At 45.2% G+C, this 25951-nt stretch overlaps 1 protein-coding gene across 1 annotated transcript in view; it reads left to right on the forward strand.

The window, feature by feature from the left end:
- The window catches only part of LOC137526071 (integrin alpha-D-like), a 158179-nt gene that overhangs the window by 26918 nt on the left and 105310 nt on the right, over positions 1-25951 (forward strand). Inside the window, exon 8 of the mRNA XM_068247284.1 lies at positions 17295-17448. Within this exon, the coding sequence (XP_068103385.1) occupies positions 17295-17448 (154 nt within the window). The remainder of the gene's footprint in view (positions 1-17294; positions 17449-25951) is intronic.

Here is a 25951-nt window from a genome sequence, read left to right on the forward strand (position 1 = left end):
AAAGCTGCTGCCTACTCCCGGCTCCTGGTGCCAGCCAGTGTTCATTGCTATGACACCAGCACCTCTTTCTGTTGGCCACTCCATTATAATGGCCACTATGTAGCTCTGCCTCCCACCCCACTGCATGGAGCCGCTGGGGTTGATGGGCAAGGTGCCTGCATAAGACAGTCCACAGGGAGAAGAGCAGCAGCAGGTAGGTGTGAGTGTGTGTGTATGAAGTGTGTATAGTGTGTGTTTTTTATACTTGTACAGTGTTTGTGTTAATGCTTGCTGTATTTGATATGTGTGGGTAATATTGCAGCATTTGAAATGGAGGGGATAATTGTTTGCTCCATTTTATATGTGAGGGGTAACATTTGTTGCATTTCATTTGTGGGTGGAGAATGTTTGATGCATTGGATATGTGGGGGTAACATTTGCTGAATTTCATATGTGGGGGTACTGTTTGCAAATGGGGGTAAGGTTTGCTGCATTTCATATCTAGGGGATAACATTTACCGCATTTGATATGGGGGTAATGCGTGCTTTATGTGATATGTGATGGGTAATGTCTGCTTTATGTGATATGTGAAGGGTAATGTTTGCTGCATTCAATATATGGGGTTATGTTTGCTGCATTTCTTATGTGACGTCATGTTTGCTGCATTTCATATGGAGAATAATGTTTGCTGAATTTCTTATGCAGTGTATTGTTTGCTGCTTTTATTTTTTGGGGTATTGTTTGCTGCATTTCTTATGTGGGATAAAATATTTTGTACTTCTGCGTTTACTATGTGGCATAACGTTTGCTGCATTTCTTATGAGGGATAATGGACTTGACAGTAATTAACCAATCAGCTTTAAAACAACACCTGTGCAGTCAATTACCTAACAACAGCATAAAAAGATTCCAAGGAACAGGTTACCTGAACACAAGAGAGGAACCACTGTTACCATGCTAAAAACTTGCGTTTTTTTCCTGGTGGACTCAAAGCAGTTGAGCAGAAGCCACTAGGGCGTGCTCAGTAGGCAGTAGCAGTGTTAGGGAGTCTAGCCCGAGGACGCCTTACTAAGAAGGGGACCCCCGATAACCATCCCCGCTACCAAGAGAAATGAGTCTAGGGGTACAAAGTACCCCTTACCCATTTCCACAAAGGGTTAAAAGAAATAAAAAACACAACAATTAGTAAAGTATTTAATATTCTTAAAGGGGAACTTCAACCTAAACAAACATACCGTCATTAAGTTTCATTAGTTATGTTAATTAAAATAGATAGGTAATATAATCTCTTACCCACTCTGTTTTAAAAGAACAGGCAAATGTTTGTGATTTCATGGGGGCAGCCATCTTTTTTATGGGGGCAGCCATCTTTTTAGTTGAAAGGAGGTGACAGGGAACATGAGACACAGTTCCAACTGTCCTGTGTCCTGATCACCCCTCCCAGCTGTGCAAGCTAGGTTTCAAATCTCAAATTCATTATTTAAAAAAAAAAAAATCCGGAGAACAACAACATCAGAAATCCCATCATGCTTTGCACAGCATCAGGGGAAAAATGCCCGGGCAGTTTTCTTCTGTGCAGCTAAAAATGAGGCTTGGGTAAGAAAAACAAAGTTCTGATGCTGTGAAACTGTTAAAGAAACACCAAGCCTTTTCAGTGCTGCTGAGTAGATTTTTAGTCTGGAGGTTCACTTTAATTAACCAGAAATACTTACCTTTTCCTTTTCCTTTCAGCCTACAGACAGTGTTGTTCACCTTATGCATCCAAGCAACTTTCACCTCCCATTCATTTGCCAATAACTTTATAACTACTTATCACAATTAATTGATCCATATCTTGCTTTTAATGCCACTAATTAGGCTTTCTTTGGGTGGTACATTTTGCTAAGAATTATTTTTTTCTAAATCCATTTTAACAGGAAGATTGTGAGAAATCGCGGAAAAGCCGCCGCATGCACTGGCGGCAAGGCGGTTGATTCCGCGTCCAGCGCGGCGGTTTGTCCGCAGCAGCAAGCGGCTGGTGTGGCTGGGTCTGTTAGTTCACACAGATTAAGGAATACGCGCGCGCGGAGAGGCAGAACCTTTATGACAAACGAAGAGGGGTCAGCTGACCAGGTTGGTCAGCTGACCTCAAAGGCAAGTGGCTATTGGTTGATCTCTGATGGGCGGCGCCGGAGAGCGCTGCTCTATATATAGCCACTGCTGGCCAGTCTCAGGTTGTCTGCCGTTGCGAACACTTACATGGAATTACTCAGACCTCATCAGATCCCACAGTGTGTTAGAACCAGGAGGACCTGGGAATTCACACTGAGCCAGATTACTTTTGTGTATTTATTGTGTTATACTTCAGACTAGTTCCAGGGTGTCGAGACCACGGACCTCACACCCAAGATTAGGAACCCTGTGTTATCATTCTGTTATACTTCAGACTAGTTCCAGGGTGTCGAGACCACGGACCTCACACCCAAGATTAGGAACGCTGTGTTATCATTCTGTTATACTTCAGACTAGTTCCAGGGTGTCGAGACCACGGACCTCACACCTAAGATTAGGAACGTTGTGTTATCATTCTGTTATACTCCAGACTAGTTCCAGGGTGTCGAGACCACGGACCTCACACCCAAGTCTAGGGATACTTTGCACCATCATATTATATTCCAGACTAGTTCACGGGTGTAGAGACCACGGACCTCACACCCAAGACTAGGCATTGTTTATATCTGTTATGAACTTTTGCATTCCTGACTATCCCTCTGCTTTCTGATTCGGTACCTTCGTATATCTGATTACCTGTTGCCAAACCCTGCCTGCCTTGGATACCGAATCAGTCTTCTGTCTTTGTACTTTATCTGTCTGTGTGTTGCCGACCTGGCTTGCCCGACCTCGAGAGCTATCTCTCTCTTTAACCGGTTCAGCGCCGCAGTGCCGAAAATCTCATGCATCCGAGCAACGTTCACCTCCCATTCATTCGCCTATAACTTTATTGCTACTTATCACAATGAATTGATCTATATCTTGTTTTTTCCGCCACTAATTAGGCTTTCTTTGGGTAGTACATTTTGCTAAGAATTATTTTTTTCTAAATCCATTTTAACAGGAAGATTAAGAAAGAAATGAAAAAAAATCATTATTTCTCAGTTTTTGGCCATTATAGTTTGAAATTAATATACGCTACCGTAATTAAAACTCATGTATTTTGTTTGCCTATCTGTCGCGGTTATTTCACCGTTTAAACGATGTCCCTATCACAATTTATAGTGCCGCTATTTCATTTAGAAATAAAGGTGCATTTTTTCAATTTGCGTCCATCGCTATTTATAGGCTTATAATTTTAAATAATATAATAACATACTCTCTTGACATGCATATTTAAAAAGTTCAGACCCTTGGGTAACTATTTATGTTGTTTTTGTTTTTTTTTTATTGTATTTTTTTTTTGTTTTTTTTAAATAAAAAAATGTATGTGGGTAATTTTTGGGGTGGGAGGGAAACTGCTATTTTCTAATGTAAAATAATGTAATTGTTTTATAAAAAATTTATGTGGGTGCAGTTTACTATTTGGCCACAAGATGGCCACAGTGAGCAAAGTCCTGGATGCGAACTATGTCGCATCCAGGAACTAAAATTCAGAGGAGTTGTTTCCTGGGGGGCAGAAATACCACGCTCTCTGGAGAGAAAGCGTCGGTATTTCTGCGGGGAAGTCAGATCGGTGAATGGGAATTATATTCCCATTCACTGATCTGGGGGCTAGCGGCGGGCGGCGGGTGCGCGCGCGGGCGCGCGCCCGATCGCGCGCACCACGCAGGGAACACAGCAGTGCCTTTCTGGACGAGAAAGCTCGTCCAGAAAGGCCGAACTGGTTAAGAGATAGTCTCCAGACCTGCTAGTGACATCCACCTTCTGGTGTCACTCACTTGCAGGTCCCTCCTACCTTCACCCTGGGACTCCGCCCACTGGGAGGTCTCAGGCTGCTGGAAGGTCGTTGTACTTTCCGAAAGGCAGTATCGCCCGTACTGCCAGAGACCACCTGCCCCTCAGGTGGTCTTACTCAAAGTCATTACTGTTGCACCAAACACTCACACTATAAAGGTGTCCAGAGGTTAGTTATACTTGGATTATCGGTGATTCTGCAGATCATCAATAATCAGGTATAATCTGTATTCTTGGTGATACTGCAGATTGCCAATAATCAGATTCTCTCTGTGTGCTGACACCGATCGTTACAGAACGGCAGACCAAAACCAAATGGACGCACTTACCAGCCGTCTGAATGCACTCACCACCTCGGTGGAAAATTTCATCCAAGTGCTGGACAGTCATCAGACCCAGATCAATGCCTTGTCTGGGTCTGCGCAAGTCCTACAGATGGCTGTGAATGTAGTGCCATCTCCTCCAGGAACAGACTTACGTATGCCTGTGCCCGAAAAGTTTTCTGGTCACAGATCTGACTTTCAGAATTTTAGAAATCGAGTGTTATCGTACTTTGAGTTAAGACCTAATTCATTAGGAACCGTGGCACAGAGAATTACGTTTATCAAGACTCTGCTGTCAGGGGATTCCCAGACCTGGGCATATGGGCTTCAGACAGGGAATGACGCCCTAACATCAGTTGAGGAATTTTTTAAAGCCATGGCTGTAATTTATGATGATCCGGACATCGCCTCTACCGCTGAGCGGAAGCTCAAGACTTTGCGGCACGGCAGGGATCCGGTTGAGGTTTACGCAGCTGAGTTCAGGAAATGGGCAGTTTCAGCTAGATGGGATTCATTTGCACTTCTGGATTGTTTTCTGTCAGGGTTGTCAGATGCAGTGTCTGATCTGATGCTGGGTCATCCGGAGCCGAAGTCTATTGATGAGGCCATTTCGTTGGCAATCAGAGTTGATCGGCGTTTACGTTACCGGAGACAAACTCGGGGTAGGAACAATGTGAGATATGTTTCTTACGCCTCTTCTCCACCTGTTTCACCTCCACCCGAACCGATGCAGATTGGTCAGTCAAGATTGTCCCAGGTGGAGCAGAAACGTAGAAAAGCAGAACAGCTCTGTTTGTACTGTGCAGAGGAGGGTCACCGAGTGCAGAATTGTCCCAAAAAGTCAGGAAACGCTGCCGCCTAGGTGTAGTCGGGGGTAATACCCTAGGCGCACAGTCTTTACCTCTAGACGATAAACGTTTGCTTCTCCCTTGTACTATTCCCTGGGGAGATCAAACAGTGGCCACTGAGGCATTCTTAAATTCTGGCTCAGCAGCCAATTTTATGGATTACGAATTTGCTAAGAAATTAGGGATTCCTATTTCCCCGTTGAAACAACAGATTCGGGTCACTGCAGTAGACGACTCTCCTCTGCAGAGCAACCACCCTCTGTCTCAGACCCCAGAGTTAAGGGTTACGGTAGGGGTGTTACACCATGAGAGTCTACAGTTTCTTGTTCTGCGAATGGCAACTTCCACAGTCATTCTTGGCATGCCATGGTTACAGCTTCACTCTCCTCAGATCAATTGGGCCTCAGGTCAGCTAACAAGTTGGTCTTCCCATTGTCATCAGCATTGTTTAGCGAAGGTAACCTTGGGTAACACCAAGATTCAAGTGGAAGGTTTGCCGAGCCAGTATTCAGAATTTGCGGACGTGTTTTGTCCCAGGTCAGCTGATAAACTCCCTTCTCATCGTCCCATTGATTGTCCCATCGATCTCAGGTCTGGTTGTATGCCCGATAGAGGTCATCTCTATAATCTGTCTGGACCAGAGAAATTGGCCATGCAGGAGTATATCCGAGAAAATGTAGCCAAAGGGTTTATTCGCCCCTCTCGCTCACCAGTAGGGGCAGGATTCTTTTTTGTAAAAAAAAAAAAGGATGGAGGCCTCCGGCCATGCATCGATTATCGGGGTTTGAATAAGATTACAGTAAAAAATCGTTACCCTTTGCCCTTAATTGACGATTTGTTTACCCAGGTCACCAATGCTAAGATTTTCTCAAAACTGGATTTGAGGGATGCATACAACCTTGTGCGTATCAGGGACGGTGATGAATGGAAGACGGCCTTTAACACGCCCGACGGGCATTATGAGTACCTAGTGATGCCCTTCGGGTTGTGCAACGTCCCGGCCGTCTTCCAAGAGCTGATTAACGAGGTGTTCAGAGAGGTATTGGGCAGATTCGTCTTGGTGTATTTAGACGATATACTGATCTTTTCATCCAATCTCTCAGAACACAGGAAACATGTTAGGTTTGTGCTACGGAAGTTGAGACAGAATATGCTGTATGCTAAACTGGAGAAGTGCATTTTCGAAGTGACCTCTGTTGCCTTTCTGGGGTACATAATCTCGACCTCTGGTCTCTCTATGGACCCTGGAAAAGTTTCTGCTGTTTTGGAGTGGCCTCAGCCTGTGGGCCTGAAGGCACTCCAGAGGTTCCTGGGGTTCGCCAACTACTACAGGAGGTTCATAAAGGGGTACTCCACGGTGATCTTTCCCCTCACCAGTCTCACCAGGAAAGGGGCAGACACTCATCACTGGTCCCCAGAGGCCCATGCTGCTTTCTCCACCTTGAAGAAATTGTTCTGTTCTGCCCCTATATTGAGACATGTTGACGTCACCTTTCCCTTTATCGTGGAGGTTGATGCCTCAGAGGTAGGGGTGGGGGCTGTGCTGTCTCAGCGTTCTGGATTGCAGGGGAAACTTCACCCCTGTGCCAATTTTTCTCGTAGATTTTCACCCACAGAGAAAAACTACGATATAGGCAACTGGGAACTTCTAGCCATCAAGTTGGCCTTTGAAGAATGGCGTCATTGGCTAGAAGGGGCAGAACACACCATTACCGTTTACACTGACCACAAAAATCTGGAGTACATTGAGGGCGCTAAGAGACTTAGCCCTCGACAGGCCCGGTGGTCGTTATTCTTTTCGAGATTTAGATTTGTAATCACGTATACCCCTGGTAGTAAGAACATCAAGGCAGATGCCTTATCCAGGTGTTTTGAGCCCGAGACAGCACAGCCCTCAGACCCCGAGACCATTATCCCGCAAAAAATGGTCCTGGCGGCCACTGAAACCTGGAAGGACTGGACTGTCACTTTGAGTCCATTTCAACAGGATGTTCCAGAGGGAAAGCCTGAGGGGGTATTGTTTGTACCACTGTCTTTTCGCCTACAACTACTGCAGCTGTTTCATTCCCACAAGAATGCTGGGCATCCTGGGGCCACCAGAACTCAGGATCTTCTTGCTATATGTGCTTGGTGGCCGTCATTGGCAACAGACTGTAAAGAGTTTGTGAGAGAGTGTGCAGTATGTGCTAGAAGTAAACCTTCCCGTCAGGCACCCGTTGGAACATTACAGTCCTTACCTGTTCCGAGTGAACCTGGGACCCATTTGTCCAAGGATTTTGTGGGTGAACTCCCCAGGTCTGAGGGTATGACGGTCATTTGGGTGGTAGTCGATCGTTTCAGTAAGATGGCTCACTTTGTCCCTCTGAAAGGGCTTCCCTCGGCCCAGGAATTAGCTGATCTTTTCATCCAGCACATTTTCCGGCTGCATGGCATTCCGGAAAATATAGTGTAAGATCGGGGAGTCCAATTTGTATCTAAATTTTGGAGGGCGTTTTGCCATCAGTTAGACATGGAACTTTCATTTTCATCAGGCTACCACCCACAGACCAATGGCCAGACCGAAAGAGTCAATCAATCCCTGGAACAGTTTCTGAGATGCTATGTTGCGGATGCACAAACTGACTGGGTTAAATTCTTGCCGTTTGCGGAATTTGCACACAACAACCTGAAAAGCTCCTCGTCAGGATTTTCCCCATTTCAAGTGGTGACAGAAAGGTCACCTAAGTTTGCTCCATTGCCAGTGGCTTCTACTCCGTTTCCAGCCCTGGATGAATGGCAGAAGTCCTTGAAGCAAACCTGGGGAATAGTCAAAAGGAATTTGGGGAGGGCTTTTCAGAACCAGAAAAAACAGGCTGACAAGAGACGTTCCATAGAATGGGAATTCTCTCCAGGGGACTTGGTCTGGGTGTCTACACGACACTTGGCCTTGAAGCAGCTGTCACCCAAACTAGGCCCTAGATTTGTGGGTCCTTTTCCAGTGACCAGACAGATCAATAATGTCACTTATCTCATTGATCTCCCTACCAGCATGCGTGGTGTGAGATCATTCCATGTGTCCTTGCTCAAGCCGGCAGTTCACGTGGATTCCACTCCCCCCCTGTTGATTGATGACCAACCTGAGTATGAGGTTGAAAAGATTCTGGATTCACGGCTTGTGCAGAACTCAGTGCACTATCTGGTGCACTGGAAGGGATATGGCATTGAGGATAGAACCTGGGTGCCAGACTGTCGTATGCACGCAGAGGAATTAAAGAAAGAATTCCATGACCTGCATCCTGGAAAGCCTGGTGGGAAGTGTCCAGAGTCCACTCCTCAAGGGGGGGGTACTGTGAGAAATCGCAGAAAAGCCGCCGCATGCACTGGCGGCAAGACGGCTGATTTCGCGTCCAGCGCGGCGATCTGTCCGCAGCAGCAAGTGGCTGGTGTGGCTGGGTCTGTTAGTTCACACAGATTGAGGAATACGCGCGCGCGGAGAGGCAGAACCTTTATGACAAACGAAGAGGGGTCAGCTGACCTCAAAAGCAAGTGGCTATTGGTTGATCTCTGATGGGCGGCGCCGGAGAGCGCTGCTCTATATATAGCCACTTCTGGCCAGTCTCAGGTTGTCTGCCATTGCGAACACTTACGTGGAAGCACTCAGACCTAGTCAGATGATATCCCACAGTGTGTTAGAACCAGGAGGACCTGGGAATTTACACTGAGCCAGATTACTTCTGTGTATTTATTATGTTATACTTCAGACTAGTTCCAGGGTGTCGAGACCACGGACCTCACACCCAAGATTAGGAACGCTGTGTTATCATTCTGTTATACTTCAGACAAGTTCCAGGGTGTCGAGACCACGGACCTCACACCCAAGATTAGGAACGCTGTATTATCATTCTGTTATACTTCAGACTAGTTCCAGGGTGTCGAGACCATGGACCTCACACCCAAGATTAGGAACGCTGTGTTATCATTCTGTTATACTCCAGACTAGTTCCAGGGTGTCGAGACCACGGACCTCACACACAAGTCTAGGGATACTTTGTACCATCATATTATATTCCAGACTTGTTCCCGGGTGTAGAGACCACGGACCTCACACCCAAGACTAGGCATTGTTTATACAGTGGAGGAAATAATTATTTGACCCCTCACTGATTTTGTAAGTTTGTCCAATGACAAAGAAATGAAAAGTCTCAGAACAGTATCATTTCAATGGTAGGTTTATTTTAACAGTGGCAGATAGCACATCAAAAGGAAAATCGAAAAAATAACCTTAAATAAAAGATAGCAACTGATTTGCATTTCATTGAGTGAAATAAGTTTTTGAACCCCTACCAACCATTAAGAGTTCTGGCTCCCACAGAGTGGTTAGACACTTCTACTCAATTAGTCACCCTCATTAAGGACACCTGTCTTAACTAGTCACCTGTATAAAAGACACCTGTCCACAAATTCAATCAATCAAGCAGACTCCAAACTCTCCAACATGGGAAAGACCAAAGAGCTGTCCAAGGATGTCAGAGACAAAATTGTAGACCTGCACAAGGCTGGAATGGGCTACAAAACCATTAGCAAGAAGCTGGGAGAGAAGGTGACAACTGTTGGTGCGATTGTTCGAAAATGGAAGGAGCACAAAATGACCATCAATCGACCTCGCTCTGGGGCTCCACGCAAGATCTCACCTCGTGGGGTGTCAATGGTTCTGAGAAAGGTGAAAAAGCATCCTAGAACTACATGGGAGGAGTTAGTGAATGACCTCAAATTAGCAGGGACCACAGTCACCAAGAAAACCATTGGAAACACATTACACCGCAATGGATTAAAATCCTGCAGGGCTCGGCAAGGTCCCCCTGCTCAAGAAGGCACATGTGCAGGCCCGTCTGAAGTTTGCCAATGAACACCTGAATGATTCTGTGAGTGACTGGGAGAAGGTGCTGTGGTCTGATGAGACCAAAATAGAGCTCTTTGGCATTAACTCAACTCGCTGTGTTTGGAGGAAGAAAAATGCTGCCTATGACCCCCAAAACACCATCCCCACCGTCAAGCATGGGGGTGGAAACATTTTGCTTTGGGGGTGTTTTTCTGCTAAGGGCACAGGACAACTTAATCGCATTAACGGGAAAATGGACGGAGCCATGTATGGTGAAATCCTGAACGACAACCTCCTTCCCTCTGCCAGGAAACTGAAAATGGGTCGTGTATGGGTGTTCCAGCACGACAATGACCCAAAACATACAGCAAAGGCAACAAAGGAGTGGCTCAAGAAGAAGCACATTAAGGTCATGGAGTGGCCTAGTCAGTCTCCGGACCTTAATCCAATAGAAAACCTATGGAGGGAGCTCAAGCTCAGAGTTGCACAGAGACAGCCTCGAAACCTTAGGGATTTAGAGATGATCTGCAAAGAGGAGTGGACCAACATTCCTCCTAAAATGTGTGCAAACTTAGTCATCAATTACAAGAAACGTTTGACCTCTGTGCTTGCAAACAAGGGTTTTTCCACTAAGTATTAAGTCTTTTATTGTTAGAGGGTTCAAAAACTTATTTCACTCAATGAAATGCAAATCAGTTGCTATCTTTTATTTAAGGTTATTTTTTCGATTTTCCTTTTGATGTGCTATCTGCCACTGTTAAAATAAACCTACCATTGAAATGATACTGTTCTGAGACTTTTCATTTCTTTGTCATTGGACAAACTTACAAAATCAGTGAGGGGTCAAATAATTATTTCCTCCACTGTATCTGTTATGACCTTTTGCATTCCTGACTATCCCTCTGCTTTCTGATTCGGTACCTTCGTATATCTGATTACCTGTTGCCAAACCCTGCCTGCCTTGGATACCGAATCAGTCTTCTGTCTTTGTACTTTATCTGTCTGTGTGTTGCCGACCTGGCTTGCCCGACCTCGAGAGCTATCTCTCTCTCTTTAAGAGATAGTCTCCAGACCTGCTAGTGACATCCACCTTCTGGTGTCACTCACTTGCAGGTCCCTCCTACCTTCACCCTGGGACTCCGCCCACTGGGAGGTCTCAGGCTGCTGGAAGGTCGTTGTACTTTCCGAAAGGCAGTATCGCCCGTACTGCCAGAGACCACCTGCCCCTCAGGTGGTCTTACTCAAAGTCATTACTGTTGCACCAAACACTCACACTATAAAGATGTCCAGAGGTTAGTTATACTTGGATTATCGGTGATTCTGCAGATCATCAATAATCAGGTATAATCTGTATTCTTGGTGATACTGCAGATCGCCAATAATCAGATTCTCTCTGTGTGCTGACACCGATCGTTACAAAGATTAAGAAACAAATGGAAAAAATTCATTATTTCTCAGATTGGGTCCATTATAGTTTGAGATTAATACATGCTACCGTAATGAAAACTCATGTATTTTATTTGCCCATTTGTCCCGGTTATTGCACCGTTTAAATAATGTCCCTATCAAAATGTATGGCACCGATATTTTATTTAGAAATAAAGGGGAATGTTTTAAATTTGCGTCCATCACTATTTACAAGCTTACAATTTTAAAAAATATAATAATATACTCTCTTGGCATGCATATTTAAAAAGTTCAGACCCTTAGGTAACTATTTGGGTTTTTTTTTTTTTTTTAAATGTATTTGGGTAATTTTTGGTGTGGGAGATAAACAGCTAATTTGAAATGTAATACATATCTTGCTTCCAGGAAGAAGAAAAAGGATGGGAAACTTTTTTTTTTTTTTTTTGGCAGAAAGACTGCGACCTCTTATAAGAGACCGCCGTTTTTTCTGCAGGGGACATAAATCGATGAATGAGAAGTATATTCCCATTCATTGATCGGCAGGCTAACGGCAGGTGGCGGGAGCGCCTCAGGCTGCAGGAGCAGCACAGTCTATCTGGACGGATATATCCGTCCAGATAGACTTAAGTGGTTAAAAAAATGTTCCCCACGTCAATATCCTCGGAAATGTCCCACGCCAATATCTTCTAATCTTGCGAGCTTTTTTCCTCTTGTTCCTACTGTTCTTCTTGTTCTTTGGTGTTTGTAGCATGTAAGGGGGCTTTGCTATTAACCACTAAAGTCGGCAGGTAATTGACGGTAAACCGTCTGGAATCCAGAATCACGAGTCAAATTCGGATGCAATCACGGGTTCCGATTTCGAGCTCGTGATTGCTGAAATAGGCTCGTGATCATGGGCTAGCTGTGATCATGAGCTTGTGATGAGCACCCCTAATTGTCGATTGGGCATGCTCTTGCTGGCACAGATTTTTATCTGATTCAATTATAATTGAATCAGATGGTCAATCAGCCGCCAAGTTGCCTGATGAATGGCCACCTTTAAGCCTCATACTCACGGGCTACAATTGTCGCCGCAACCACGTGGCATGCGCGTGTTGCGGCGACAGGTCGCCAGTGAGTATGGTGCGCGCGTCCCGAACCGTCGCTACTCGGAACTGTCACCAGGCGATTGGTGCGGTCAATCACCAGGCGACAGTTGCCGCCGCAACTTCGCCGCAACTGTCGTTAGTCCGCGTGTGTATGCGGACTAGCGACAGCAACCAATAGGGAATTCACGGAGCTTCCGACAGGGGGGGAGGAACGTCGGTGACAGCTTCTGTCGCATCAGTAATAGCTCTTCCACAGTGTGTATGCGGAGGGACCCGGCGACCAGCTGTCGCCGATCTGTTAGCGACCAGCTACATTTGTAGCTCATGTGTACCATTTACAGGGAGTGAATCTGCCTTTTGTTTACCTATGCTAAACATGGTATGTTCTGGTCTGGCTAGCCAGTGATTTAATGAGCTGATAAGAGAGGAATTTAGCTCTGTGACTGACAAAACATTTGTGTGCCTCAGTGTGGAATTTTGTAATCTATGGCTTGTTTTTACTGTTCAGTGCTCGATTCTGGAGCCTGGAAACAGTTAAATGTATGTTACTCAGCAGGGAGGGGTCGGGCCCCAGTCATTGCTTGGGCCCCATACAGAAGTACTGGTAGTACCACCCTCATAGCTCCCAACTCCTCTTTGGGAGCCCTGTCCCCGTTTCCTCCTCATTTGTCCCTCTTTCTATGGAAATATATATATTTCTCTACTAAAAATGTGTTTGATTGACTTTATTCCCATCCTTTAAATTGATATATTACTAATTTTCAAATGTTAATATGAAGGAAAATAGGAATCAGGATAGAAAGGACCAGTGTGGTTGAATTATAAAACAACATATTTTTCTTATGAAATCTTTATGGTATGTGTGCCCAGGGGTGTGATGGGGGCGTGATCAGGGGTGTGGCAGGGGCGTGGCTTAAGTGTCCCTCTTTTTCATCTAAAAAAGTTGGGAGATATGCCACCCTGTTGGCGGTCCTGTTGTCACTGAATGTGTGCAGGAAAACTCAGGAGGTCTGCTCTCTACTGTACAACTCCTGGCACTTCTCACAGCAGCTTGTATTTCCTTATCCTAAAAACAGAGGACAGGATCAACAGGTGACAACAGATGCAGCAGAGGATTCTGTGACTGTCATCACACCATGCTCACAGGAAGTGAGAGAAATGTAAGACACTCTGGAATTCAGGCTACAGACAGTGGGTTTGATTCACAAAAGCGTGATTACTGCTATCACAGCAGTTATCACGCGATCTGCCGCGCGCGCAGCGATTTGCGCGTCTGATCGCGTGATAACTACTGTGTTAGCAGTTAGCACGCTTTTGTGAATCAAGCCCAGTGTGTGAAGAGCAAAGCAGGTTGGCCTAGTACCAGGAGAGATGATTTACTCTGTAATGTGACCTTTTATCTCTCTTGCTCAGGGGCGTAGCAATAGGGGTTGCAGGGGTAGCGACCGCATCGGGGCCCTTGGGCCAGAGGGGGCCCCAAATGGCCCTCCGTCAACTATAGTATTAGCTCTCTATTGGTCCTGTGCTCATAATAATCACTTCTATAGATAATTTGATCAGTGGTAATCATTAACAAACTGTTCCCCATCCCCTTCTTGCACCTCTGACACAGTAGTTGCCATTGGCAGGTTTTGCGCGCGTATCATCAATTGTTATGTATAGAGTGCTTGGGGGGCCCCATTGTAAAACTTGCATCGGGGCCCACATCTCCTTAGCTACGCTACTGCTCTTGCTGCCCTTCTGCTTTTTTCACCCGAGTTCATGGCCTTTTATGGCCTTCACCGAAATCCGTCCCTGGTTACCTGACCTTATATACATAAACTTTTCTGGTCAATCATTGGGCCATCTACAGACTCAACAACTACTAACCACCACCAATCACATTTCCCAGCCCACTGTCCCTCTCTAATTGGTTGACAAACTTGCAGCATCTGCAGCAACGGCACCCTCTGGAAGCTGAGATGTTTTTCTCCTCAGTGACAGCACCTGACACAATAAAACACACAGCCAAAACCCACAACCCATACAAGTGAAACTAAGTCCATTTATTTCTGTGATTCAATTTAAAAAGTGAAACCAATATATGAAATAGACTCTATACATGCAAAGTGAGATATTCAAGCCTTTATTTGCTGTAATTTTGATGATTATGACTTATAGCTTATGAGAACCCCACATTTAAAAAAATATGAGACCATTAGAAGAATATTGTGAAAATGTTCAATATTCTAGTCTCAAAGTGTCAGACTCGAATCAGCTAATTCATCCAAAACACCTGCAAAGGGCTCCTATTTCATATATTAGTTTCACCCTTTAAGTTGAATTACTGAAATAAATCAACCTTTGCACGATATTTCAATTTTTTCGCATTTCACTTGTATACTCTTATACTGCATTTGGAGTTGAAGCAGATAAAAAGGGTGCGTATGGAGAGCGATTGAAAAAGGGTGACGCATTGAGCACAGTGTTAATAGGTGGCTTTTGTGGGGCCCATAGTATATTAATGACACACAATATTATTTAACAGAAATAGGGCTTGATTCACAAAAGGGTGCTAACTTAGTTAGCACGCCTAAAAGCCCCTTAGCACGCCTAAAACGCTTTAGGATGCGCAAAGTTTTGCGTGCTAAGGTACCGCACGCAAAGTTTAGCGCAACACGCAAAACGCCCTGGTGCGCCGGAATCGGGCACACCCGGTGCAACATTTTAGGCGCACCTGGTGCAATGTTTTGGTTGCACCCGACAACGCTAAACTTTGCGCGCGATCAATAAAAGCTTTGGGCATGCTAACTGCTTAGCACCCTAGTTAGCACACCCAAAGCTTTTAGGCGTACTAACTGAGTTAGCACCCTTTTGTGAATCAAGCCCATAGAAAGTCTCAATACGAAAATTATAGGGAAATTCATATAATGCCAATAGAATGTCTCAATAAGAAAATCACAAAGTGGAGGCCTCTGCCCTCCCAAATTTCCCTGTAAATTTGTAATACCACTAATTGCGGCTTTGTGACGGGTGGGGGTTGAGGGTAAGGCCCGGTTCACATTAGCGTTCCAGGTCCGGCTTCCCCGGACCCGGAACGCTCCATACACAGCGGATGGTGAATGGATACATTGTTAATCAATGTATCCATTCACACTCGTGCGACCGTCCGGATCCGATCCGGGAACGCAGCTCCGGGACGATCCGGCTTTTTTCCAACAATGATCCATTTTTCAGTCCGTCCCGGTGCAGCTGCGGACCCAGGCTGGATCCTGACCCGAACATGCGGCCATGCTGTGCAATGAGAAACGGATGTTTCTCATCACACTGGCAATAGGACCGGATGCTTCCAGCACCGGTCCTATGCCACTTGGGGGGCCCAGACTACACGCCGGTATCCCCCAATACTTGCGGTGCCTTTCTGCCACTGCAATGTATCTAGTTCCGGCTACTTTATTGTAGCCGGAACTGATACATTCCGGATCCGCAACTTGTGCCGCCTTGTGGCCACCGCAGAGACCCGTACGGTCTCTTTGCGGCCCCCGGACACCCGGACACTTGCGGACTCGAACCGCAAGTGTGAACGGGGCCTTAGGCTTTGGCACCACAGTAAGGAGGGTTAAGGATTAGGCATGGCCAGGAGAGGGTTAAGGGTTAGGCATCAGTAGAAGGAGGATTAAAGGTTAGGCATTGGTAGAGGGAGGGTTAAGGGTTAGGCATCGGTAGAGGGAGGGCTGAGGGCTAGGCATTGGTGAAAGGAGTGTTAAGGGTTAGGCATTGGTAGAGGTAGGGCTGAAGGTTAGGCATCAGTAGAGGGAGGATTGAGGATTAGGCATCGGTAGAGGGAGGATTGAGGGTTAGGCATTGGCAGAGGGTGGGGTTGAGGGTTAGGCATCGGTAGTGGGAGAATTGAGGGTAGAGGGAGGGTTGAGGTTTAGGCATTGGTAGAGGGTGGGGTTTGAGGGTTAGGCATCGGTAGAGGGAGGAAGTGCTGGGTGGCCCATGATGCCTAGTGAGGCAGGTTCCTTGGGCGGCAATGGGCCTTGGGGCAACATCCTGACCACCCCCCTCCCTCTCCGAGGCATCCTGGTGGCGGCGGGCGCTTCCGCTATGATCCTCCCCGGCCCCCCTCCTCCGTCATAGAAGATTTCTGAAGTTCCAATCAGCTTGTCACAGTGGCGCGACCCGGCTGCTGGGCAGGGAAAGAGAATAGCGGTTCTCTTCTGCGGCGATATACAGGAAGTAAGTACTTCCTGTACATCGCGTTACCACAGGAACCGCTATTCTGTTACCCTGCACAGCAGCTGGGTCGTGCTACTGTGACAGGCTGATAGGAACTTCAGAAATCTTCTACGATGGAGGAGAGGGGCCGGGGAGGATCATAGAGGAAGCGCCCGCCGCCGCCGCCAGCTCAGAAGTTAACTGAGCCTGAGCGGCGGGCGCAGGGAGGGGGGAGTGGGCAGGCACTGGGGCAGCTATGCTAGTTTCCTATACTGGGGAGTGCACCCTCACAAGTTTGCCTCAGGCGGCAAAAAGTCTAGAACCAGCCCTGGAGGGAGGGTTGAGGGTTAGGCATCGGTAGAGGGTGGGGGTTGAGGGTCCGGCATCGGTAGAGGTAGGGTTGGGGGTTAGACATGGTTCTGAGTGAGATTAGGGTTAGGTCATAGTAAAATATCACAATAACAATTTTACTGATATTCTACTAGTCGCAATATCTGGTGCCCTTTTTTGCAGGGGCCGTTATTACATGTACGCTATAGAGTTCCCAGAATTGCCCATGTGTGCTGCCACCCTATTCAGTGTTCCAACCCTTATATTATTCTGATAACATTATTCTAACTTCCTTTCCAATATTCAACACTGTGTATTTCCTCTTCTTCTCAGAACGGAGCTCTTTGTCTCCAATAGAGGGTCTCGTGTTAAAGCAAGAAAACTCCTCATCGTGATAACAGATGGAGTGACTTTTGGTGATAATAGGAACCTGAAGGAATCAGCTGATGAGGCAAAACGCAGAGGGATAATCTGCTTTGCCATTGGGGTGAGTATCAAAGAAATGTGTAACAACACCGTAACACTGCCTCATCTCTAAAGCCTCATAACTACCAAGGTACAGCAGGGATCTGTACTTAATCCCTGGGGCGACACTGCAGTCCCAATACTGTACAGATGTGTCAATAGCCTCCTGGCTAGTAATGCATCTGTTGCTATGCTATAGGGAGGAGAACCAATGAGCAGAGTGGACTCCTGCAGCCAGGGAGAGGGGAGAATAATGCAATGGTGCGATGCTCGAAATCTGGCATGCTGAATCTTTAGTAGATGTTGAGTGGCTGCTGTACATAAGCTGGAGTTACTAGTAATTGTCAGCAGAGGCGGTCCTTATCAGCTGCCATGGCCATGTGCAATGTGTACCTAGTTTAAAGTAATCCCGAGTCCAAGTTCAGGTTCAAAATAAGATATTAACCTGAAGAGAGGAAAGCCTCAGGATCCTATTGAGGCTTTCCTCAGTTGTCCAATGTCCCCTGTCATTGAGCGTGGCCTCCTTCACATTGGGGGGCACTCCTCCTCTGTTACGAGCGTGGCCCTGCAGTAGTCTCGCTAGCATGGCCATGCATGCGCAGTAAGCCGGAGCCAGGTGCTTCATGCCAATGAGTGGGTGGGCTCGCATGTCTACTGCACGGCCATGATGCAGGGAGAGGAGCTGCGAGGCCCGGCTATGGTTAGGGACAATGCCTTGTTGCTGATCTTCTGAGGGGCCACGCTCAGAGCACCATGGGAAGCCTCAATAAGATCCTGGTGTACTTCCACCAGTACACTTTTTTTTACAATTAACCTCCCCATGAGGGAGGTTCCTAACACGGTATGCCGTTGGGGGGCCAGGGGTGAGAGGGAGCACCGTTGCTTACCTGCGAAGGTCGCCATCACTGGCCGCAGCTAGGTGCACATCAAATAATCCGCCTGTGAAAGCACTCCTGGCGGCAATGCGGGGGGAGATGTATTCACATCTACATCCTACGGCTCCGTACATGCTCTTGATGATGACCTTCACAGGTATTTGGGGCTACACGTGCAGAGACTGATGGGAATGGATCAGTGATCTCTGTACAGTGCTGAGGATGTGTCAGAGATATATGGATAATAAGAATAGTGCGTTAATGTGGTGGGATATTGTAGAAAGGGGATTAAAGGTTTGTTTAGAAACAAAGTCCTCAGGAGACAGTAAAATGTGGATTTTAATTAAACGTTATTGATCTCATAGATGTTCAAAAATCAATAAGGTACAGTTCTTTGGTACTTTAAATCAGTTACAAAAGATATAAAAACAGAATGATTAAATTGCTGTGTAATCTGTATATGGAATCTATTGTCTGTAGAAGTATTCTTTGAGTGTATGTATGTGTGTATATGTGTCTGTCTGTGAAGAGAATGAATGAATGTGTGTCCAGACCTTCCTACTGGTTTCTTATATATATGTTGGTCCTCAGTATTTCTACTGTTCTGCCTTCTGATTGGACCAGCAATAATGCTATGATGTAACTTTTGAGTTCTTCAACTACATATGGTTAATATCATGAACGAAGCCTCTTTCCCTAACTCAGAATAACCTAGGGTTGAATCACGTCACACAACAACCAGCTGTTGACTATGAAGCCAAGATACAATTTCTGCAACCAGTAGCCTAGCTTGACAGAGATCTATTTCCTACACTTCTAATGATGATTGGTCTTGACATCTGTGACCTTAAATTCCACAAGGAAAGGAACACATCCTCAGCAGACCTTTAAATGTTCATTCTAAACCTTAGCATTATATACTGTATATCTAATAAACAATATTGTATACTTATCACTATATTAAACAATAGCTTTGATATCTCAATCTCATGACATCATACAGATATAATCCGGCAGGGCCCTTACCCAAATGTAGAAATCAAAATCCGTCAATGATATATCATTTGATTAAAATCTCAAAAAATTCAATATATAACAGATATTAGAGTGTAAGCTCCTCTGCTGCAGGGACTGGTGGGAATGGGTCAGTGTTTTGTTACTGTAATTACCAATTCTGTACTTTGTACTAATTCTGTGATTTGTATCGATTCTGTACTGTATTTTGTACCAACTCTGTATTTTGTATATTGGTGTACACCATTGTCTGTATTATTATGTACCCCATGTTTGTTTCTTACTTTGTACAGTGCCACAAAATATGTTGGTGTTTTATAAATTAATAATTATAATTATAAGAAATTATTATGATAGTGTGTGACTGTGGTGGGGACATTAGAGTGTAAGCTCCACTGGTGCAGAGACTGAAGGGAATAGATCAGTGGCCTTTGTACAACACTGTGAAGTATGTCAGAACTATATGAATGTGTAATAATAATAAAAAGGATAAGGACATCCAGAGCCCATTATAGTGTAGTAAGTACTGGTAATAGGGGGAGGTAGAAGTAAGTATAGTTATACTCACAAACAAGGGTTACCGCTTAGGCAACCACTGTAATTGCAGGTGGGAAGAACAAGCCTGTCCCCACTCAGGATTAAGCAGTCACTCTCTGTAGATAGGAAGAAACTTAGGGTTTTTGCTCTTCCACCCAGGGTGGACTAGTACAATATACGAGTTGAACAGAGGCGCCAAAAGAATAAAATATTATAAAATTTGTAAAACATGTATGTGGTGGAGGTGGACTCTTCCCACTCCAAAGGATCCGACAAAAAAATGTGTTAACGTATAACAGGAAAGTTTATTCATACACTGCAGAATTTTTGCAACGCATTTCACAGGCGTGAACCTGCTTCATCAGGCAGTCAGAAAAGAGTATATAGCAAATACGTCCAGGTCTGTGCCAAGCGCCTTTGTCACAGAGGTGCTTGGCACAGACCTGGATGCCATTTGCTGTTTACGGTTTCTTTGTCGGATCCTTTGGAGTGGGAAGAGTCCACCTCCACCACATCCATGTTTTAAAACATGTTATAATAGTTTATTCTTTTAGTGCCTCTGTTCAACTCGTATATAATAACAATAGTGAATAGTGTGGTGATGAAAACATTAATGTTTAAAAAGGACCTCCATACTAAATACAAAAATCCGGCAGCCTGCAAGAAAAAGTTATATTTAACCTAGAAGACTTGTCCCGCGATGCCGCCCTGAAGTCCCTGCATCACCAGACTTCCGGCATCTGGCCCCGCCTCCTCTCTTCCTAGAGAAAAACGCCAAGCTATTTACTGTAGTAAAGGCGCCGGAAGTCGGGTGATGCAGAGACTTCGGGTCGGCATCGCGGGACAAGGCTTCTCGGGTAAATACAACTTTTTTTTCTTGCAGGCTGCCGGATTTTTGTATTTAGTATGGAGGTCCTCTTTAACCACTTCACAACTGAGGGGTTTTACCCCTTGAGCACCAGAGCAACTTTCACCTTTCAGCGCTCCTTCCATTCATTCGCCTATAACTTTATCACTACTTATCACAATTAAATGAACTATATCTTGTTTTTTCGTCAGCAATTAGGTTTTCTTTAGGTGGTACATTATGCCAAGAATTATTTTATTCTAAATGTTTTTAACGGGAAAATAAGAAAAACAATTGGTAGAAAATCCTTATTTTTCAGTTTTCGGCCATTATAGTTTTTAAATAAATCATGCTACCGTAATTAAAATCCACGCCATTTATTTGCCCATTTGTCCCGGTTATTACACTGTTTACATTTTGTCCCTATCACAATGTATAGCGCCAATATTTTATTTGGAAATAAAGGTGCATTTTTTCTGTTTTGCATCCATTACTATTTACAAGCCCATGATTTTAAAATTAACTGTAATGTACCCTCTTGACATACATATTGAAAAAGTTTAGTTCCTAAGATAACTATTTATGTATTTTTATTGTCAATTTTGTTTTTTAATTGTAAAAAAAATTAAATTTGATTACCTTGGGGAGAGTGTAGGAGGGAAATAGTTAATTTTAAATGAAAAAAAAATGCTTGTAATGTAAAAAAAAATGTGTATTGATGTAATTTTACTATTTTATTTTAAATATACAATTTACTCAGTAATTTTTTTGGAATGCGTCCTGTAAGCGTACACAGAATGGGAAATGTTTTTTTTTTCACAATGATCACGCAGCTTCTCTTAGAAGCTGCAGATCATTGCTATGGGGACATAGATCAATGAATTCACATTCATTGATCTCCAGGCGTGTGGTTGGCGACGTGAACAAGCGCAGGAGCCCACGTAGGAGTGAGCGGGAGCGCGGACAGCGGCGGGGGTACGTATATCTTCACTCTAGGCGGGGAAGTAACGTTTAAAGGGGCATAGATATACTGTACCCGGGCTGGGAACTGGTTAAACTCCTGTGGTAGAGAGACTGAATGGAATGCATCTGAGGTCTCTCTGCAGCACTGTGGATTATGTAAGCTGTATAAAAACAATTATGTGTGATTTTGATGAAAACATTTGAGTGTATGCTCCTCTGGTGCAGAGAATGTTAATACTTTTGTGGTTTCCAAGAGTTCCCAGCAGCTTAGAGCACGAGAGTCAGCCATAATATCCCCCCCCAAAAAACCCACACATATAAGTAGACAAGTACTTCATCTCACATAGCGTAATATCGCTAAATGAATGAGCAATCCACCAAGTTCCCCTGACTAACACCAGTGAAGTGAACTCCATGCACAGCACACGGCTTGTCCTCCAGGAGCTCACCAGATGGTTGCCACATCACAACCAGGTGGATCTGATGCTTTTCAGAGTGTGCTGTTTTCTTACAGTGTAGCTGAGCCATAGCTCGGGTACAAAATTAGATACTTACCTAAAGAGAGGGAAGCCTTAGGATCCTACTGAGGCTTCCCTCTGTATTCTGATGCCCCCGTCACTGAGTGTGGCCCCCTGGAAGATTAGCGACAAGGCATTCTCGCTAATCATATCAGGGCTGCACAGCTCCTCTTCCTGCAGTGTGGTCGCGCAGTAGCTACCTGAGACAGCCCACGTATGCGCACTAAGCCAGACCCAACTGTGTACGCAAAGCTCTATGCTACTGCACATGTGTGGGTGGACTCACGTAGCTCCTGCACAGCTGTGCTTGTAACAGAGGAGAACCGCAGCCCCGATCTGGAGGGGACCCGTACTCAGCGACAGGGGACAACGTAGTAGCGAGGAAAGCCTCAATAGGATCCTGAGGCTTCCCTCTCTTAAGGTAAGTGTCTGATTTTGATCCCGAACTTTGTTTTCAAGCAGCAGGGACAGCCACACTAAGCCCTATTTCTGGAGTTATGCCAGGCGTGTGGCCGCCCTGAGCGCTGAGGGAGGGAGGGCCGCCATGATGGAGAGGGGAGCCACGGCTGCGGGGAGGGCGGCCCAACTTCTCCCTCCCTTCCTCTCCCCAGGGCCGCCCTCCGTGCTCCCCCCACTGCTGCAGAGTTAGCGCAGGGAAGCTTGGTATAGAGCAACTCACCTCCCTGCTGTTCCAATCACCAATCACTTGCCGCTGGTCTCCTCTGCATAGCCGCTGATATACAAACTACTTCCTGATTAACAGGAAGTAGAAAGTGTATCAGTGGCTATGCAGAGGAGGACACCAGCGGCAAGTGAGTGGCAATTGGAATGGCAGGGAGGTGAGTTGCTCTATACCAGGCTTCCCTATGCTAACTCTGCAGCGGAGGGGGGCACGGAGGGCGGCCCTGGGGAGAGGAAGGGAGGGAGAAGTCGGGTCGCCCTCCCCACGGTTGAGTCCCACTGAGGCAGCGGCTCCCCCCTTCATCACCTATGGGGGGCACCTACCTATCTCACATACTGTATACTGGGAACTCCTACCTATCAAACCTATATTTTTTTGGGAGTTTCTAATAAATGTGTTTGACTGTCTGAATCGCAGTCGTTGTCGTGTCTGCTTGAGGGAGGTAAGACCACCACTTCCTCCTTCATTTTTGCCATTTGAGTTGGTTTTTAAGCTAATTTAATCTAAATTTATACTTTTGGCGCCTCTGTTCATTGTATCCAATTTCGTGTCCACCCTTGGTGGAGGGTTGCTACCCTTTTTTCCTGTCTACAGAGAGCGACTTCTTAATCCTGAGTGGGGTCAGGACAATCTCCCCACCTGCCTTTACAGTGGTTGCCTGCTGGTGACCCTGACTTGTGAGTATCTAGTGTAACAGCCCTTGGCTTCAGTAATTATGCAGAGAGTCTCTAGACTGGTGCTTTAAGTTCAATTTTTAATCATTTCCATACAGTAGTTGAGCACCGTGAAAACTGCAAACAAAACATACATGGAACAGTTATCAATACAGAGCTAACAATCAAACAAGATGCAATAAGCATGTGAACAGGTATAACTGCAATGTACCTTGCTCCGCTTAACCAAGGGATGTCAAACTTTAAGGGGTATTATGTCTGTTTCTTAATGAAGGCACTGCTGCTTGGTCAGAATGTCCTGGAACACATACACACACTGAGCTGGGAGGAACTTCCTGTGTCCCAGATTGCAGTTCTCTGAAAGGGGGTTGGGCTGCACACACCCACACTGTTATAGAACTAAACTCAGTGTGCAGAGTAAAGCTGTGGCCATTTACACTCCCACCAATCATGTTATTGTGGGTTATAACCTAAACAAAACATGATTTCAATACATTGCATTAAATGACCACACAAAGTCATGTACATACGTGCCTTTTCATGTCAGCCATTTTTTTTTCCTCCGTTCTGTTGGTCGTCTGAGTTTTCTACAGAACATACAATTTTATCAACTTGGCAATATACTTGCTCCCACCAATAACCCAAAATTCATTTGCTCCGAGTTCCATTAGGGTTTGGTTTTGGTCTTTGTCGCAGAATTTATTGTGGTAATGGGACAAGATCAACTTCGTGATATAATGATCCTTCAGGAGGATGATTGGGTGTTTAACGTCTTGGTTGAGTGATGAGTTCTTTAGTCTTCCACCAACACAAATAAGTCCTCTGGTAATAACGGAGTCAAGAAAATAGAGAAGACTTGAGCTTGAAAGAACATTCCTTGTTTGAAGGCTTGGTGTTGGATGAACTTAATTACAGCTTCTGCGTCTCTTTCACATTCTACAAAAGTCACAAGGCCTGAATAATTTCTTTGTTTGTCTCAGGATTCTTGCAATGAGCTCAAGGAGTGTTGTCCAAGATGAGAATATACTCAATTGAGTGAGAAGGTCCACATGACTAGTGGTTCTTGTTGTAAATACATGAACTGGTCTAACTTCAGGATCACCGACAGGCAGGTCAGCACAGGGGTAAGGTGTAGGATGTAGTTCTTGTTCCCACAGAAATTTGGGTCCTGATAACCAGGTTGAAGTGACCTGAAGACCTCTAGAGGCACGATCATCTGGGTTTTCTCTTGTGTCGATGTAACGCCATTGACTGAGGTCTGTGGTTTCTCTTGTAAACTGGACACAATTTGTGATAAGTACGTGGAACCTTTGGACTTAATTTTTCAGGTATGCTACCACAACTTGTGAGTCTGTCCAGAAAGGTTCTTTATCTATCCTCATTTCCAGGTCGGCCTTTAGAATAACACTAATCCTGGTGGCAACCATAGCAGCTGAAAGTTCTAGTCTTGAAATGCTTGTAACCGTTGTAGGAGCAGCTCTTGTTCTAGTCATCACTAAGCTGCAGTGAACTTCATTACAGTAGCCCTCTTTGCTGGTATCTGAGAAATTATGTAGTTCTGTTCTGACAATGTTTTTGAAGTCGTGAGGATGATAGCTTCTGGCTATTGTGATTTTCTTGAGGTATCGGAGGCTTTTCTTCCACTTCTCCCACCGTGGGTGCAAACTATCTGGGAGCAAATCATCCCTTCCAATGCTTCTTCTACACATCTCTTGCAGGATGCACTTTCTACTTAAAGTGAATGGAGCAATAAACCCAAGAGGATCATACACAGAAGCAAGTACAGATGGGATACCACAACATGTTGAAGGTTTGCCTTGCAGTGCAATCTTAAAGGTGAAGGTGTCATTGTCTACTAACCGTGGAATTGCACGGGCACGGTCTGCTGACGCATCTAAGTTTAGGTTGAGAATTTTAGGAATAGTTGCTCTTTCTGAGGGATTCACATAGTCATGGACTTCCTTTGCATCAGAGTTGAATTTGTGAAGATGGGTGTCTCCCCCTTTGCACAGTTCTTGACTTTCTACAATTAGTTTCTTGTTGTTAGGCATTACTAGCAAACTGTTGTCCTTGAAAGGAAGGGGCATTTCATAGTGTCCGTTTTCATTCTGTTTTATGTTTCCACGAAGTGGATGTAGGAAAAGGATATCTTCTTGGGATACATACTTTGTTTCACTATTTATTTCATTGAAGTCTGCTTCAAGGGTTTTTAGGATGTCAGAGGTAGACGGTACAGGTAATTCCTTTGCCACCACTCGATGTACAAAGCTTTGGCCTTCCTGATGATGCAAATGAGGGTTAGACGACCCTATTATACTCCAGCCAAGCTCAGTTCTTTGTGCAAAAGGTTCATTTTCACGGCCTGTAATGACTTCTAATGGGGCTAGAGCTGATGTGCAGTTGTATCCGATCAAC

This window comes from Hyperolius riggenbachi, chromosome 7, assembly GCF_040937935.1.
Source record: "Hyperolius riggenbachi isolate aHypRig1 chromosome 7, aHypRig1.pri, whole genome shotgun sequence".
NCBI lineage: Eukaryota > Metazoa > Chordata > Amphibia > Anura > Hyperoliidae > Hyperolius > Hyperolius riggenbachi.